This window comes from Leptonychotes weddellii, chromosome 3 (assembly GCF_054177405.1).
Source record: "Leptonychotes weddellii isolate Sample4059 chromosome 3, ASM5417740v2, whole genome shotgun sequence".
Classification (NCBI taxonomy): Eukaryota; Metazoa; Chordata; class Mammalia; order Carnivora; family Phocidae; genus Leptonychotes; species Leptonychotes weddellii.
In genome coordinates, this window is record NC_138371.1 from 50,529,094 (window position 1) to 50,548,361 (window position 19,268).

At 36.2% G+C, this 19,268-nt stretch overlaps 1 protein-coding gene across 1 annotated transcript in view; it reads right to left on the reverse strand.

Moving 5' to 3' along the window:
- Positions 1–19,268, reverse strand: part of AGPS (alkylglycerone phosphate synthase) — a 144,570-nt gene that overhangs the window by 84,658 nt on the left and 40,644 nt on the right. The window contains exons 3-7 of the mRNA XM_081814110.1: positions 18,490–18,580; positions 16,369–16,489; positions 16,199–16,273; positions 11,281–11,352; positions 9,674–9,753 (exon numbers count right to left, since the gene is read on the reverse strand). Of these exons, the coding sequence (XP_081670236.1) occupies positions 9,674–9,753; positions 11,281–11,352; positions 16,199–16,273; positions 16,369–16,489; positions 18,490–18,580 (439 nt within the window). The remainder of the gene's footprint in view (positions 1–9,673; positions 9,754–11,280; positions 11,353–16,198; positions 16,274–16,368; positions 16,490–18,489; positions 18,581–19,268) is intronic.

Consider the following 19,268-nt stretch of genomic DNA (forward strand, 5'->3'; position numbering starts at 1 on the left):
AAAACTTTGAGACCAATATCTTAGTCTAAGTATTATTGTACATATTTAAGAAATACAAAAATAGAAAGCTGGCGTACCTATCATATTTTGTACATACTGTATCAGAAGTACTCTGTGCAAAATCATGCATAGACATAGCTTATCAACTCCAAAGCAAATCACAATTTTAAGCACCACCCATCCACTACAATATTTAAAAGAGTTCAACATTAAAGGCAGTGAATGTACAAGGTTTTTCTACAAAATAAATGGTGAAAAACCTGGCATTTAAAATTCTGGCACAGAATTTTAAGCATCTACTCAGTCTAAAGACTTTTATATTATCTCATTTAATCTTCACAACTACCTTCTGCATTATTACTGTCTCTATTTTACAAATTCAGTAACAGATTTAGTGGTAAATTTGTACACCATAAAATATATAGAAATTCAAACACATCCATAGCCTATTCCAAAATAGGCTACTCTTAAGCGATCTGTTAAGAAAACTGCCTTTTCTTAAACTCTGGGATAAGGACAAAGGTTAATGGGGAGCCTTACAGAAGAATAATGAGGCTGTCACCACCTGAACGTCCTGATTAATTTTAGCAACACTTAAAGTGGACACCCAGATATTACGTGCCTCCTGATGTGATGTGACGTGAGATAGAAAAACACAACACCCATCACATCACATCATCTACAAGATATCCTTGCTTAAAAAAAAATTTAAAAGCTATGCCTGAATCTAATTAGACTTTATATCTAACTTTGAGTTTAGAGGACATACAAAGCCTAGAGGAAGAGTTAAATGACAGCAAGATGAAGTGACACGGAAATTCAAAATATGACACATTTTATACTGCAAATAACCTACATTCTCCAAAGTCAGTAACATTCAAAAAAGGAGAAAAGGGGGTTTCAGATAAAATGAGACAGGGAAACAACGAAAAGCTAACATGGGCCTTGTCTGAATCCCCATATGAACAAATGAAGTATAAAAGACAATTCTGAAACCACTATAAAATTTGAATGTGAACTCGGTATTAAATGATATAAAGAATTTTTAAGTTTGCCAGGAGAAATAATAATATAGTGAGAAGGGGCGCCTGGGTGGCTCAGTCGGTTGAGTGACTGCCTTCGGCTCGGGTCATGATCCTGGAGTCCCGGGATCGAGTCCCGCATTGGGCTCCCTGCTCGGCGGGGAGCCTGCTTCTCCCTCTGACCCTCTCCCCTTTCATGTGCTCTCTCTCTCATTCTGTCTCAAATAAATAAAAAAAAAAAATAAAAAATAATATAGTGAGAAAATGTCCTTTTAAAATCAGATACATAAGAAATATTTAGTTTTAAGTAGCATAATATCAGGATTTACTTTTAAAATAGTCGAGAGGAGACTGTCTAACATGATGGAGTTTCATCTCATCCCAGGAATTCAGCTAGAGAGCTATCAAATCATTCTTAAACACCTGTGAACTCAACTGGAAAACTAAAAGAATAGCTGCAACTCTACAAATAGAAAACTGACCACTTTCTGCAAAGTAGGAGGTGCAGAGAAGTGAATCCAAGGTGATACGTGGGAAGATAAACCGCAGGGGGAGGGAGAGGGAGCCTCCATCAGCTGGCACTGGAGAGTGATAGAGCGGCAGAGCACGAAATCACAACTTTTAGAAGTTTGCTCCAGTGAGGGATGTCCCGGCCTGAAAGGGGCTCAGGTGGCGAAGCAGGGTGGAATCCTAGGTGGGACAGTGTGGTCTCAGGATCCCTGGGATCACAGGAAGACCAGGGGTGCCTAAGTGTGGCAGTGATCCCCAGCATCAGAGCAGGGAAGCCAGCTGCAATTAGCAAGCCCAGGAGTGGGCTCTCAGCTCGGGGTTGCCATATGCCGCCAACCGTGGCACAATTGGGCAACTGCTCTTGGGAGCAGGGGCCCAGACAGCAGCAGAACCGGCGAGCCCTCCCTCCCTCCCCCAGGAGGAGTGGCACAGATGCACACCACAGGAGTCTACAGGGTTTGCAGACTTGAAATGGAGTTGCATGCCTGAGGTAGAAACGTTCGATCACAGGACAGAGACCAGGGAGATACGAGTGATTGACTGCTTTTCCCTGAGTGTGCTGAGGAATGGGGCCCCAAGCTTTCAGCTCCAGGGCAGGAGACTGGGAAGCTGCCATTTTCATTCTCATCCTCTAAAGTGGCAGGAAAAGCCTTCAGAGAACAAAAAAGCCACATAGAGCAATCTGGAGCCACTTACTTAGCCTGGCCTCCTGGCAAGAGTGGTGAAATTCTGCTGGGGCAAAGACACTTGAGAATCAATGCAACAGGCCCCTCCCCCAGAAGACCCGCAAGAACAACCAGCCAAGACCAAGTTTACCAATCATACAGAATTGCAAAATTCCAGCACTAGGGGAAAATAGTATACAGAATTCATGATTTTTTCCCCACGATTCTTCAGTCTTTCAATTTTCATTTTTTTCTCTTTCCTTTTTCAACCAATTTCTTATTTTATCAACTCTTTCTTTTAAATCTTTTTAATTTTCATTTTTACAGTTACATTCTATCCTTTCATTGTATTTAATTTTATTTCCGTATATATATGTTTTTCTTTCTTTACAATTTTGAGATGTAGTTTCCTCTAACAAACCGACCAAAATACACTCAGGATATAGCGTATTGCTCTGTTCTGTTCACCTGTATGTTTATATTCTTTCTTTTTTTTTTTTTGTCTTTTATTTGTCTTTTAAATTTCATTTTTACACTTACATTCTATCATTGTATTTAATTTTATTTTCGTACAAGTTTTTCTTTCTTTACAATTTTGGGATCTACTCTTCTAACAAACAGACCAAAACATACACATGATCCAGTGTATTGCTCTGGTCTGTTCATCTGTCTGATTATATTCTTTCTTTCTTTTTTTTTTCTGGCTTCAATTCTCTTCTAATTTGTTTAGTGTATATTTCTCTGGGGTCATTGTTGCCATTTTAGTATTTTGTTCTCTTGTTCATCTATTCTTCTCTGGGGAATAACAAGATGGAAAAACTCACCTCAAAAAAGAGAACAGGAGGCAGTACTGACTGCCAGGGACCTTATCAGTATGGATATAAATAAGATGTTGGAACCAGAGTTCAGAATAACGATTATAAAGATACTAGTGGGGCTTTAAAAAAGCATAGAAGACACTAAAGAATCCATTTCTGGGGAAATAAAAGAACTAAAATCTAATCAAGTCAAAATCAAAAGGGGTATTAATAAGATACAATTAAAAATGGAGGCTCTAACTGCTAGGATAAATGAAGCAGAAGAGAAAATCAGTGATATAGAAGACAAAATGATGGAGAATAAAGAAGCTGAGAAAAAGAGAGAGAAACAACTACTGGATCACGAGGGGAGAATTCGAGAGATAAGTGATACCATAAAGCAAAACAATATTAGAATAATTGGGATCCCAGAAGAGGAAAGAGAGGGAGGGGCAGAAGGTATATTGGAGCAAATTATAGTGAAGAACTTCCCTAACCCAGGGAAGAAAACAGGCATCCAAGTCCAAGAGGCACAGACAACCCCCCTCAAAATCAATAAAAATAGGTCAACACCCTGACATATAGTGAAACTTGTGAATCTCAGAAATAAAGAGAAAATCCTGAAAGCAGCTTGGGACAAGAGGTCCATAATCTACAAGGGTAGAAACATTAGACAGGCAGCAGACCTATCCACAGAGACCTGGCAGGCCAGAAGGGCTGGCACGATATATTCAGGGTGCTAAATGAGAAAAATATGCAGCCAAGAATACTTTATCCAGCTAGGATATCATTTAAAATAGAAGGAGAGATAAAAAGCTTCCAGGACAAGGGCGCCAGGGTGGCTCAGTCAGTTAAGCATCTGCCTTCTGCTTAGGTCATGATCCCAGGGTCCTGGGATCGAGCCCTACATTGGGCTCCCTGCTCAGTGGGGAGCCTCTTTCTCCCTCTGCCCCTCCACCTGCTCCTGCTCTCTCTCTCTTTCTCTCAAATAAATAAAATCTTTAAAAAAAAAAAAAAAAAAAAGCTTGCAGGACAAACAGAAACTAAAAATCGTGATCACTAAACCAGCCCTGCAAGAAATATTAAAAGGAATCCTTTAAGCGGAGAAAGAGCCTAAAAGGAACATAGACCAGAAAGGAACAGAAACAATATACAGAAACAGTGACTTTACAGGTAATACAGTGGCACTAAATTTGTATCTTTCACAATTATCATATGATCTCACTGATATGAGGAATTTGAGAAACAAGACAGAGGATCATAGGGGAAGGGAGGGAAAAATGAAACAAGACGAAATCAGAGAGGGAGACAAACCATAGGAGACTCTTAATCTCAGGAAACAAACCGAGGGTTGCTGCAGTGGGGGGGGGGGTGGGAGGGATGGGGTGGCTGGGTGATGGACACTGGGGAGGGTATATGCTATGGTGAGCGCTGTGAATTGTGTTAGACTGATGAATTACAGACCTGTACCCCTGAAACAAATAATACATTATGTGTTAATTAAAAATAAATAAATAAATAAATAAAAATCCGTATCTTTCAATAGTTACTCTGAATGTAAATTGGCTTAACACCCCAATCAAAAGACACGGGTTTCAGATTGGATAAAAAAGCAAGATCCATAGATATGCAAGAGACTCTTTCTGCAAGAGACTCATTTTAGACCCAAAGACACCTCTACATTTAAAGTGAGGGGTGGAAAACCATTTATCATGCTAATGGACATCAAAAGAAAGCTGGGGTGGCAATCCTTATCTCAGGTAAATTAGATTTTAAATCAAAGACTGTAATAAGAGATGAGGAAGGACACTATATCAGAATTAAAGGGCTTATCCAACAAGAAAATCTAACAGTTGCAAATATTTATGCCCCTAACATGGGAGCAGCCAATTATATAAACCAATTAATAACAAAATTAAAGAAACACACCGATAATAATACAATAATAGTATCACACTCACTGCAATGGACAGATCATCTAAGCAGAAGATCAAATAGGAAACAAGGGCGTTGAATGACACATTGACCAGATGGACTTCACAGATATATTCAGAACATTCCATCCTAAAGCAACAGAATATACATTCTTCTTGAGTGCACATGGAACATTCTCCAGAATAAATCACATACTGGGTCACAAATCAGGTCTCAACTGGTACCAAAAGATTGGGATCATTCACTGCATATTTTAGGACCACAGTGCTTTGAAAGCTGAACTCAATCACAAGAGGAAATTTAGAAAGAACTCAAATACATGGAGGCTAAAGAGCATCCTACTAAACAATGAGTGGGTCAACGAGGAAATTAAAGAAAAAAATTCATGGAAATAAAAGAAAATGAAAACATAACTATTCAAAACCTTTGGGATGCAGCAAAGGTGGTCCTAAGAGGGAAGCTTATAGCAGTACCAGCCTTTCTCAAGAAACAAGAAAGATCTCAAATACACAATCTAACCCTACACCTAAAGAGCTGGAGAAAGTACAGCAAATAAAGCCTAAACCCAGCAGGAAAAGAGAAATAATAAAGATCAGAGTAGAAATCATGAAAACAGAAACCCAAAGAAAAGTAGAACAGATCAATGAAATTAGGAGCTGGTTCTTTGAAAGAATTAATAAAATTGATAAACCCCAGGCCAGACTTATCAAAAAGAAAAAAGGAAGGACCCAAATAAATAAAATCATGAATGAAAGAGGAGACATCACAACCAACACTGAAGAAATACAAACAATTATAAGAACGTATTCTGAGCAACTATATGCCAACAAATTAGGCAATCTGGAAGAAATGGATACATTCCTAGAGATGTATAAACTACCAAAACTGAAACAGGAAGAAATAGAAAACCTGAATAGACCCATAACCAGCAAGGAAATGGAAACAGTAATCAAAAATCTCCCAACAAACAAGAGTCCAGGGCCAGATGACTTCCCAGGGGAATTCTACCAAACATTTAAAGAATAGGTATTCTTCTGAAGTGTTTCAAAAAATAGAAATGAAAGGAAAACTTCCAAACTCGTTCTATGAGGCCGGCATTACCTTGATCCCAAAACTAGACAAAGACCCCATCAAAAAGGAGAATTACAGACTAATATCCCTGATGAACATGGATGTAAAAATTCTCACCAAGATGCTAGCCAGTAGGATCCAACAGTTCATTAAAAGGATTATTCACCACAACCAAGTGCGATTTATTCCTGGAATGCAACACTGGTTCAACAACTGCAAATCAATCAGTGTGATACACAACATTGATAAAAGAAAGAACAAGAACCATATGATCCTCAATAGATGCAGAAAAAGCATTTGACAAAGTACAGCATGCTTTCTTGATTAAAACTCTTCACAGTGTAGGGATAGAGGGAACATATCTCAGTATCATAAAAGCCATACGCAAAAAGCCCACAGTGAATATCATTCTCAGTGGGGAAAAACTGAGAGCTTTCCTGACCGGCAAGGACGTCCACTATCACATTGTTGTTCAACATAGTACTAGAAGTCCTAGCTTCAGCAATCAGACAACAAAAAGAAGTAAAAGGCATCCGAATTGGCAAAGAAGAAGTCAAACTCTCACTCTTCACAGATGACATGATACCCTACGTGGAAAACCCAAAGACTCCACCCCAAAATTGATCAAACTCATACAGTAATTCAGCAACATGGCAGGATATCAAATCAATGCACAGAAGAAATCAGCTGCATTTCTATACACTAACAATGAGACAGAAGAAGAGATATTAAGGAGTCAATCCATTTACAATTGCACCCAAAACCGTAAGATAACAAGGAATAAATCTAACCAAAGAGGCAAAGGATCTGTACTCAGAAAACTACAGAACACTCATGAAAGAAATTGAAGAAGACAGAAAGAAATGGAAAAATGTTCCATGCTCATGGATTGGAAGAACAAATATTGTTAAAATGTCTATGCTACATGGAGCAATCTATACATTCAATGTAATCCCTATCAAAATACCATCAACTTTTTTCACAGAGCTGCAACAAATAATCCCCAAATTTGTATGGAACCAGAAAGACCCTGAGTGGCCAAAGGAATGTTGAAGAACACCAAAGCTGGTGGCATCACAATGCTGGACTTCAAGCTCTATGACAAAGCTGTAATCATCAAGACAGTATTGTACTGGCACAAAAACAGACACATAGATCAATGGAACAGAATAGAGAACCCAGAAATGAATCCTCAACTCTATGGTCAACTAATCTTTGACAAAGCAGGAAAGAATATCCAATGGAAAAAAGACAGTCTCTTCAACAAATGGTGTTGGGAAAACTGGACAAGCCATATGCAGAAGAATGAAACAGAACAATTTCCTTACACCATACACAAAAATAGATTCAAAATGGAGGAGAGACCTAAATGTGAGACAGGAATCCATCAAAATCCTAGAGGAGGGGCTCCTGGATGGCTCAGTCATTAAGCGTCTGCCTTCAGCTCAGGTCATGATCCCAGAGTTCTGGGATCGAGTCCCACATCGGGTACCCTGCTCGGCGGGAAGCCTGCTTCTCCCTTTCCCACTCTCCCTGCTTCTGTTCCCTCTCTCGCTGTGTCTCTGTCAAATAAATAAATAAAATCTTAAAAAAAAAAAAATCCTAGAAGAGAACACAAGCAGCAACCTCTGTGACCTCGGCTGCAGCAACTTCTTGCTAGACATGTCCTCAAAAGTAAGGGAAACAGGGCGCCTGGGTGGCTCAGTTGGTTAAGCGACTGCCTTCGGCTCAGGTCATGATCCTGGAGTCCCGGGATCGAGTCCCGCATCGGGCTCCCTGCTCGGCAGGGAGTCTGCTTCTCCCTCTGACCCTCCCCCGTCTCATGTGCTCTCTCTCTCTCATTCTCTCTCTCAAAAAAATAAATAAAATCTTAAAAAAAAAAGTAAGGGAAACAAAGGCAAAAATGAACTACTGAGACTTCATCAAGATAAAAAGCTTCTGCACAGCAAAGGAAACAGTCGACAAAACCAAAAGACAACTGACAGAATGGGAGAAGATATTTGCAAATGTCTCATCAGATAAAGGGCTAGTATCCAAAATCTATAATGAACTTATCAAACTCAACATCCAAAAAACAAATAATCCAATCAAGAAATGGGCAGAACACATGAACAGACATTTTTCCAAAGAAGACATCCAAATGGCCAACAGAAACATTAAAGAATGCTCAACATCGCTCAGCATCAGGGAAATACAAATCAAAACCACAATGAGATACCACCTCACACCAGTCAGAATGGCTAAAATTAACAAGTCAGAGAACAAGAGTTATGTTGGTGAGGATGAGGAGAAAGGGGAACCCTCCTACACTGTTGGTGGGAATGCAAGCTGGTGCAGTGACTCTGGAAAACAGTATAGAGGTTCCTTGAAAAGCTGAAAATAGAGCTACCCTAGGACCCAGCAATTGCACTACTAGGTATTTACCCCAAAAGTACAAATGTAGGAATCCAAAGGGGCACATGCACCCCAATGTTTATAGCAGCAATGTCTACAATAGCCAAACTATGGCAAGAGCCCAGATGTCCATTGACAGATGAATGGATAAAGAAGATGTCGAATATATATACAATGGAATACTACTCAGCTATCAAAAAAATGAAATCTTGCCATTTGCAACATCGTGAATGGAACTAGAGGGTATATGTTAGTATTATGCTAAGCCAAATAAATCAATCAGAGAAAGACAATTATCATAATATCTCACTCATATGTGGAATTTAAGAAATGAAACAGAGGCTCATAGCGGAAGAGAGGAAAAAGAAAACAGAGAGGGAGACAAACCGTAAGAGACTCTTTAATCATAGGACACAAACTGAGGATTCCTGGAGGAGAGGGGGTCAGGGGGGTGGGGTAATTGGGTGACAGACATTAAGGAGGGGATGTGATGTAAGGAGCACTGGGTATTACATAAGACTGGTGAATCACTGACCTCTACCTCTGAAATTCATAATACATTATATGTTAATTAATTAAATTTAAATAAAAATTTAAAAATAAAAAAAATAGTCGAGAGACAAAGAAAGATAAAGCCAATATGATAAAATATCAATAATTACTTAATCTCAAAAATGGATATACTCTTCTCTCTACTTTGGTGTTTGAAAAAATTTCAAATTAATAAATAATAAATAAATCTTAAACTTTTTATAGTAATGAAGGAATATACAACTATAAATATTATTGATTATATAAAGATTAAGTTCATACTCAAATCAAAGCTTTAACATGGTAGAATGTCCAACTCTTGGACTACAGTGAGCCAAAGGTCACAAAATAATCCTATGATTAAAATTAGTTTGCTCTCCATTCTTCCACAAGCAAAAATGTTAACAGCATTGAAAATTTGGGGGACAAGTCTTGGTGTTTCAAATCAACCTTAATTAATAATATTTGTTTTGCTTTTAACAATACAAATCAGGTCATCTATTGTATCAATATTCCAACCCACGCTTCTCAAATTATCAATTTCTCAGGCCGATCTGGTAGAAACTACCAAGATATGTACCTGAGTGTGAGTAAACTTAGCTTTTTGAGACCTGAAGATAATGGTAAAATATAATGATAAAATAAATTTAAAACAAAATGGAAAATATACCTTTTTAATGACAACTAAGACTGAGCCATAAAGTTTTTTTAAACACTATCTTCAAATATGTCTAAAATTATCATATACCATTTGTGAAGTGTCCAAAGAAATAATTGTTCTTGTCTCATCTGCAGGACACATTAGGCCATATGATACACTTGTTCCTCCTGCCAAAATAGGAAACAATTTTAATATTTTATTTTTTAGCTACATTTCTAGGGCAAATCCCTAATGCAAAGTATACAAACAGGCCCACTAGAACAGTAATACCTATTTCTACTTTGCAAAATGTAATTTGCAAATTCTAACACATTAAAAGCAAACTCACCTTTATTTTATGCTGCATGCCAAAATGAAGAAATATTATGGAGATGAAAGCAATGGGATATGGCTCCATCCCCTGGGCACACTCAAGTGACGCCCCTAGCAATTTGTGAAACTCCAAAAACATGATTAGAAAAATTCTAAGCTAGTGATTACTCTGGAGATACTGCTTAAAAGAAAAAATACCCTTCCCAATTCAACTAAAGACACCTTACCTTAATTATGAGATTCATTTATCATTTGAAATAATATATTGTCATACAAAAAGACTTTAATAAATTAGAATATAAACAAGTTAAAATTGCCCAGATTATATAATATTTGAACAAATTTATATGCTAATGATGAAAAGGTGATTTTAATACAGAATAAACAATATATACAAGTATATAAACAATGTACTCCTGTTTCCATTAACATTTGTTATCAAAGGAAAAATGTTTTCTTGATACCAACGTAAAATAATACCATGTTTAGTCCTTAACCATCTTATTAGCATGTATCAGAGTAAATTCTTAATTGGTATTTCCATTGGTCTTGGATAGAAAACTCTTGATACAAGTAAGAATTACAAGAGGTGCTGATCTAAATATTCAGTTTACTTTTACAAGATGAGACCATAAACTGTCAATTAAGAACATGCCTGTAATCAGTAAACACTATTTGCTTGTCGTAGTCATTTGAAATCAGAAAAATATTTCGTTAAAAGTGGCACTGTAGTGCCTTTTTTTTTTTCATGAATTCAACTGAAAGTATCAGCTGAAGAAGGAATCTGGAGCTCCTGATTTGTCTGGGGTCCCACTTCTGTTCCATCAATGCTAATTGAATCAGTGAAGGCAATTTCCTTTGGCTTGAGTAGGTTATTAAAAGAATGTGGTTGATAAAAGATCAAAAGATCAAATTTGTCTTAAAATGCAAAGCAATGTTAGTTTTCAACATGAGAAATGTATTACTGATCTGGTCATCATTGTCCTAGTTGATCTTTCACACTGCATAGTGTTCCTTCTCAAAAGTATATATTGGGTATATTTAGCCTCTGAAAAATAACATTCTCTCCATAAAGATAAAAGTTATAAAGTAATTACTAAAGTGGGAACATTTTCTTATTTAAGCATTAAGTCACAGCGTCAACTAGGATCTATATGGGAAAGAACCCATGAACTACATGTTTCAAACAGTTCAGGTAGATAGATCTACTCAAAAATGAGCAGCATAAATGAATTTTTCAGAATAACCATATCATAATTACAAGAATGTTTACTTTCAATGGGATGGCACAAATATTTAGAATACAAATAATTTAAATAAAAATAAAAATAAAAAATAAAAAACACATATACATATCAAAATTTAAAAGGCACAATACCTACCACCAATTGGTATGATACAAAGGTTATATTTGCATGCTAGATTCACAATCTTAACTACATCATCATGACATGCTGTTGAAAAAAAAGGGGAAATAAGTTAATCACAGGGATATGAATAAACCTGGGTAATCCTGCAAAATAAGGGTCCATGAAGTTCTTTAGTGTCTAAACTTTTTCATTTATTCACTCATTAACACATTAAACAGCTATATTAAAACAAAATGTGTATTATTTATCTTTTTAACTTTTCATTTTGAAATGATTTAATACTTACCAAAAGATTGCAAAAAAGGTACAAAGAATTTCTTTCATCCAGCAGACATAAATATTAACATCTTACACTTACAATTATTAAAACCAAGCAATTTACTATTACACAATACTATTAACTAATGTACAGACCTTATTCAAATTTTGCCAATTGTTCCACTAATGTCCCCTCTTTTGGATCAGCCAATCACACACTGTATTTAGTTGTCATGTCTCCTTACTCTTCTTTTTTTTTTTTTTTAAAGATTTTATTTATTTGACAGAGAGAGAGCACAAGCAGGGGGAGCGACAGGCAGCGGGAGAGGGAGAAGCAGGCTCCCCACTGAGCAGGGAGCCTGATGCGGGGCTCGATCCCAGGACCCTGGGATCATGACCTGAGCTGAAGGCAGACGCTTAACTGACTGAGCCACCCAGGCACCCCTCCTTACTCTTCTTTAATCTGAGAGAGCTCCTCAGTCTATTTTTTATTTTTATTTATGGCGCTGACACTTTTGAAAAGCCCTGGTCAGTTATTTCATAGAGTATCTCTCAATTTGGGTTTCTGCCTCCTCATTATTAAATTCAGGTTACACATTTAGGCAGGAATTCCACAGAAGTGATGTTGTGCCTTTCTTAATGAGTTACATATGGAGGGACATGATGTAGACAGGTCTCATTTCTGGTAATGTTAACTTTCATCATTTGGTTATAAAGTATCTGCTAGGTTTTTCCACTGTAAGAATACTATAATTAATAAGGGGAGAGAGAATTAATAATGGGGAGAGAGTTACTCTATACAAATACGTTTCTCATCATACTTTCACCCACTAATTTTTGCAGTCATTGATGATTCTTTATTCTGTTTTTCAAACAAATTTTAAAATGCTATACATAATGTACGACAGATATTCCTTCCTATTGCATACAACTAAATACTCTTTATCAGAGTAAAAGCTATATGAATAACAAAAACCTGACAACAGAAGATTTTAAATACAAGACACACAAGATGCTAAACCTCAATCTGAGTAGCAATAGAGCATTAAGCCAGGGACCAACATGGCAAAGAAACTATTTGAAAAGATAAATCTCCTGATAATGTGGAATGGCAAAGAAGAGAAAAAGACTTGAGGCAAGGAAACCATGCAAAAATCCAGTATTACCGGGGCACCTGGGTGGCTCAGTTGGTTAAGCAACTGTCTTTGGCTCAGGTCATGATCCTGGAGTGCCAGGATCAAGTCCTGCAGGGCTTCCTGCTCAGCAGGGAGTCTGCTTCTCCCTCTGACCCTCCCCCCTTTCATGTGCTCTCTCTCTCTCAAATGAATAAAATCTTTAAAAAAAAAACAAACCCAGTACTACCTGCTAAGGGAATGAAAGGGAAATTTAAGGATGTAAAACATACCAGTGAATATCCATTTATGAAAGTAAAAATATTGTTCCGTAAGAGTTATCATTTCTCAGGTTTGTTTAAAACTAGGAATATGTCATTTGTATCATTCCAATTTTTTTTTTTTAAAGATTTTTATTTATTTATTTGACAGAGAGAGAGATAGCGAGAGCAGGAACATAAGCAGGGGGAGTGGGAGAGGGAGAAGCAGGCTTCCTGCCGAGCAGGGAGCCCAATGTGGGACTCGATCCCAGGACCCTGGGATCATGACCTGAGCCGAAGGCAGACGCTTAACGACTGAGCCACCCAGGCGCCCTGTATCATTCCAATTTTTAATGAAAATCCATTTTAAGCTTTCCGATTAAGCTTATAAAAACTACTATCTGTGGTAAAATTTTTTACTAAGTGGAATACTAGTTGATTAATAATTAATAAAATAACCAAACATGACTGTCAAAAATCCTTTAACAGGGCAAAACTACTTCTACGATTGTCACCTAATCAGAAGTTTTCTTTGACCATGTTATCTGACACAGCACTCCCTCATTCCACTGCTCACCTATACAGCTCTCTCTTTTCTTACTGTGCCTTTTCTTTACAGCACTTATCACCCCTCAATACATTATATATTTATTTGCTCTTTTTTCTGCTTCCTTCTTCACTAAATTGTATGGCACCTAAGAACAGATTTTTGGGGCGCCTGGGTGGCTCAGTTGGTTAAGCGACTGCCTTCGGCTCAGGTCATGATCCTGGAGTCCCGGGATTGAGTCCCGCATCGGGCTCCCTGCTCAGCGAGGAGCCTGCTTCTCCCTCTGACCCTCCCCCCTCTCATGTACTCTCTCTCATTCTTGCTCTCTCAAATGAATAAATAAATCTTAAAAAAAAAAAAAAAAAAAGAACAGATTTTTGTTTTGTTCACAGCTCATCCTCAATACCTGGAAGAGTACCTAGCACATATTTTCACAGGCCTAAAGTTTTGGTATTTAGACAACTAAAAATAATGCATAAATATTAAATTTAATGAATGAAATGATTTAAAAATATGTTAATTGTTAAAGGAGACTTTATTTTTATAACCATACTTACCACAGACAACATATATGAGTGACTAACTACTTTTCCAAACTAAATGAAAAGCAAAGAGATTCACACTGTGTTAAGGGTCACAATGGTGACAAATCCTGGTTTAAGGACAACTCCAAATCATAAAAATTACATATATTACAAATTCTTATGCTAAGACAAGCCCTAGACATCATATTAGAGCAAATATAAAATTCAGATTCAAATTATAGACATCCACAAGGATAGATCTCCTATATACATGTACATATATGGGGGGGGTGTGTGTGTGTGTATTCAAACTGCAAGATGAGACAGCCACCTCCACTCTATGGAATACCACATTGTCTTAAATTGCCATATTGTCTCAAAACTTGCCCTCCTGCAAAGAAAAAACCTAAATTTTATCACCAACAGAAAATTTACATTAAAGTTAAATAAATGCCTCAAAGATGTGATAACCTGTTGGGGGGAAAAAAAAATATTTCCAAGAAGTCATTATACTGGAAGATTCAACAGAATAAAATTATAAACTTGATTCAGGCACCTATACACTATTCATATAGATTCCTGAGGTATGGAACATGATGGTAAAGGGAATATTTTAGAAAAAATAACCTCTCAAGAGTATATGGGAGGCTTGGAGGAATAAGAAACTTGAAGCACGAGAGAGAACCTTATAGGCTATTAACAAAAATCCAGCTATGCATTGATAAGGGCCTGATTTGAAAACTGATATGGAAAAAAAAAAAAAAGGACAAAGTTTTGAGGGAACTGCCAAATGGGATGGATTTTACAAAACAAAGAAAACTTCTGTGCAACAACAGACTAATTATGCATGTTTCCTAAACCTGGATTTTTAGAAATATTTGTATTTCCTAAAGCAAGACCTACATTTTCATTATGGTAATTTCTCAGTATTTTAATAGTCAAACACATGAAGAAAATACCTAGAAGGCACGCTTGAAAGTTCTACTCAAGATATATCAAAAGATGGTGTATTAAGGTTTCCTATGGGAAATGAAAACTGATAGATTTTGCTTTCATTTTTTCCAGTAAAAAAATGGAATGAATCTTCCCCAAATCCTGGTGAAGAAGTAGCCTAAAGCTACTAAAAGAATACTGGGAGAATATACACCACAAGTATCAGGAAAGTAATTTAATCTCAGCTACATATACTCTTGGATTTTCCTCCTATGTATGTCACCTCCCTCCTACCTCTATATTAAAGTCTGATCTTCTCCTTCAGATACTCCCTGTAAAGTAAAAGGATCATATCTAAAAACAGATGAGCCAATTTTTGAAAAATAAAATACTCCATCTACTTCTTTAACAGAATCTGCAGAGGAAAAAGGACCAGATCATTGCAACTTATTTTAAATGGTAATTATGGACAGTAAGGTACAATATACCAATTCTGCTTTAAATTTTCTACTAAAAGAGATAGCTATAAAAATCATATATATAAATAGGGCGCCTGGGTGGCTCAGATGGTTAAGCATCTGCCTTCGGCTTAGGTCATGATCCCAGGATCCTGGGATTGAGTCCCGCATCGGGCTCCCTGCTCCTTGGGAGCCTGCTTCTCCCTCTGCCTCTCTCTCTCTCTCTCTGTCTCTCATGAATAAATAAATAAAATCTTTAAAAAAAAAAAATCATATATATAAATATACTGACTGCCTAATCAGCAAGAGCAAAATAACAACACAAAGCTCATCTATCCTCTACCTCAAGCCCAAATCATGAATATTAATTTTTCAGAATTTAATTATTTATATCAAAGACAATGGGTATCTAAACAACTTGTTTCATCATTTGGACATAATGCTTTTTAGGCTACAAGCTGATATCAACAAAGTACTACAACAAATTTGCAGGAATCAGTAGTTAAAGAGTTTCTCTACCTGTGAATAGATCATTGATCGATACTAATTTCATGAAGCTTTCAAACTAACCAGAAATACATTTTTTTACCTGACCTCCCAATATGTTTTTAACATTTAAAATGAAGATTTAATCATCAACAGCAAAATCAATCATGAAAACCAACAGTTCAGGATGATCAGATCAAGAAAGAATTATATGACCTTTGGTAAACTTTAAAAATATAGCTACCTGTACTTTGTACAGCTCCTATGTTTAAAAGTACATATTTCCAATACTAAATTTATTTAAGATTCTACAATACTAAATTAATGATACAAAGAAAAAAAAAGAACTTACTTGGCCATAAAACTATATCAGGAATTCGCTGAAACATTCCTTCCCTGAGCAAAAATATCTCATGAAGACAATGACCTGTTTTGCAGTTTAAAAAAGAACATGCAAAAACATCTTAAATTATAGGAAATTTTAAAATTAAAATCAAATACTGTTTATATAAAGCTGCTTACCATGAGCTCTAAATACTCGATCATCTGCTTCTTGTGAATACGAAATACTAGTTTCTTTAAGGTCATGAAGAAAATCTTCATTTACAATAGAAGGAGGTGTATCACTAGGATTTAGGGATGGCTAGAAAATAAAATTGGTTTCTTTGACTCCAAATTGAGACAAAAGCATGGGAAAATACCAAGTAACACATATGGAAACCAACTCTGTGACAGTAACAAATTATAAATAGTCTGGTTAATCACATTCTGCAACATAAGTTATAAAAGCCGTATGTTTCCTCTTTTGCATCTATGGCCCACTTTTTCATTGTTTCTGAAGATTGAAATCAAGAACAAAGAAGATGGCAAAGTCTCAAATCTTTCATTTTAGATCAAGGAAACTGGGGGAAAACTACTTAACTTTTTTCATCATCTACGTTTTCACCTGTAGATAAAATTTACCATTTCTTATACTTCAATTACTATTTTAAAATGATCAACAAGAAACCTCATAATAATAGGTCCATTTTCACAGAACTGCTTTAAAACTCAGAACATAATTATAACTTGATACTTAATTTCAACTACTAGGTAAGCTGGAAAAAAAAAATCTTTAAAGCTAGGCAACACTGGGGAAGTCACCCAACTTCTCTGGGCCTTGGCTTCTTCATCTGTTAAATGAGATTATCACCACTAAATTTATACAGCTACTAAGGAAGAAAGGTTAAATGTCATAATTTTTGTGAAAAGCACCAAAAACCTGCCTACCATATAAGAAAAGACTGGCCAAATCAAATCTGCTATCAAAAAAAAAGCTATGATATAGTATTTGGAAAAAAGAAAATATAAGCATATATAAAATATATATAAGATATTTATATAGTGTTAGTATCTTATTAAAGGGTCTGTATTTAATATTCAATTATATGAGAAATGTTTATTAAGTGTGTGTTATATGCTAGGCACTGTTCTAGGCCTTGGGGATATAGCAGTGAGATAATCAGGGAAAAAAAATTTGCCCTCAAGGAATTTATGCTATAGTGAAAAGAAATGACCATAAGAACCCCAACAAAACACATATTACTATTTTGTTATTAAAAACAGAAAAGGGCTCAAACTCAGAAAAAAAGTGCATGTAAAACTGGTGAAATTTCTGAATACGGTATACAGATTGCATCAATGTAAAAAAAAAAGTAACTACAAATAGTCAAAAGAAAGAATTAAGGAAATAAGAGATCTTTTAAGAAAAGTTGAAAGAATTTGGTTTAGGAGGAGTAAGAATTAGTTGTTAACATAATTTACTTAGTAGAATAAAATATAACTGCGGAATTAGGAATAAATCAAATAAGTACTTGCTGAATACTTATAGTCCTGAATAACGTGTTGGATACAGTAGAGAATATAGTATAAGACACGGGCCCTGAACTTATGGAACTTACAGCCAATTTAGAGGGACATGCAGAATACCATGGCATAGCAAACAAATAATAATAAACATAATAACATAAAGAAATGCTATTTTGTTAGTTTGATATGAATACAGTTTAAAGTTTTTTAACCCTAGCTTAAGAAAAGTGAAACTACATGAACTAAAATTATCACTCATATCTTTATCAAATTTTTACTTTTTTGTAAGTCTTCTAACCTTCTAAATGCTTTGATATTAAATGTAACATTATATTTTTATTTCAAATTATCCCATATTAATCCTGGATTACTGTCAGTCCATTAAATATCCTAAAATTAATAGCAACTTATAATATTTTTCTAAGAGTCCACCCACAGAAATAGTTCATTTGCACTTCACTACCACCCTAAAAAGGTAGAACAGTTATTGCTCTCATTTCTCAAATTAGGAATAATTGAGGCTCAGAGAAGATAAATAGTTTACCAGACAAATTTCAGATAAATTCTGAGATTAGGATCTAGATCTGTGATGCTGAAAAGTCATCCCTAGAAAACCTAGCAAGGCCAATAAAACTAGTAAAGTTCTTAACAAAAAAATCACAACAAATGCATTAAAGCAATTATAACAAATTACAAAGATAAATCTAACTGATCTGGGATTAAACACATGTCCATGCACACACAGACACACCCACACAGACTTAAGCATATTAGTAATCATTCTTATTTGCTTACTTTAGAGGTAGTTTTATGCTCCAGACTTACTCCAAGGGTATTTTGAATCCAGTCTTTAAAAGTTGGTAAAATCATACCACTAAGAGGATACCTAAGATTACAAAGAAGATAAAACATTAGAGTAAGGGATCTTCTTTTAAATTTAAATCTTAGCTTTGGCTTCTAGTAATGGTCAAGTAGTTCCTATCAAAACAACACGCCTCCCCCCCCCAACATATAACTATAATCTCTGGAGAAAAACAAAACACTCTGAAGGCAGTACGGACAGATAAAAGCAGGCAATAACAGGGGGAAGGGGATGTGATACACTTAGAAAAAGGAAACAGCATTACACGAGTTTCCAGGGTCTTTTTATTTTTATTTTTTTAAAGATTTTATTTATTTATTTGACAGAGAGAGATACAGCGAGAGGAGGAACACAAGCAGGGGGAGTGGGAGAGGGAGAAGCAGGCTTCCCGCCGAGCAGGGAGCCCGATACGGGGCTCGATCCCAGGACCCTGGGACCATGACCTGAGCTGAAGGCAGATGCTTAACGACTGAGCCACCCAGGCGCCCTAGGGTCTTTTTATTTTTAAAACAGGTTTTAGACTGAGGGACAGCCCAGCTGGTACCATAAAAGGAAACAAAAATACAGAAAATCTATTGTCTTCCTGCCTTGAAAAACCAGAAGGCAGTGTTTGCAGTGAACACAACAGCTCGGAAGAGTATAGAGAAATCACAGAAAAGGAGAGAGTCAGAGAGTGATGTATGTATAAACTCTGTCCAAATGCCTAGCTGAC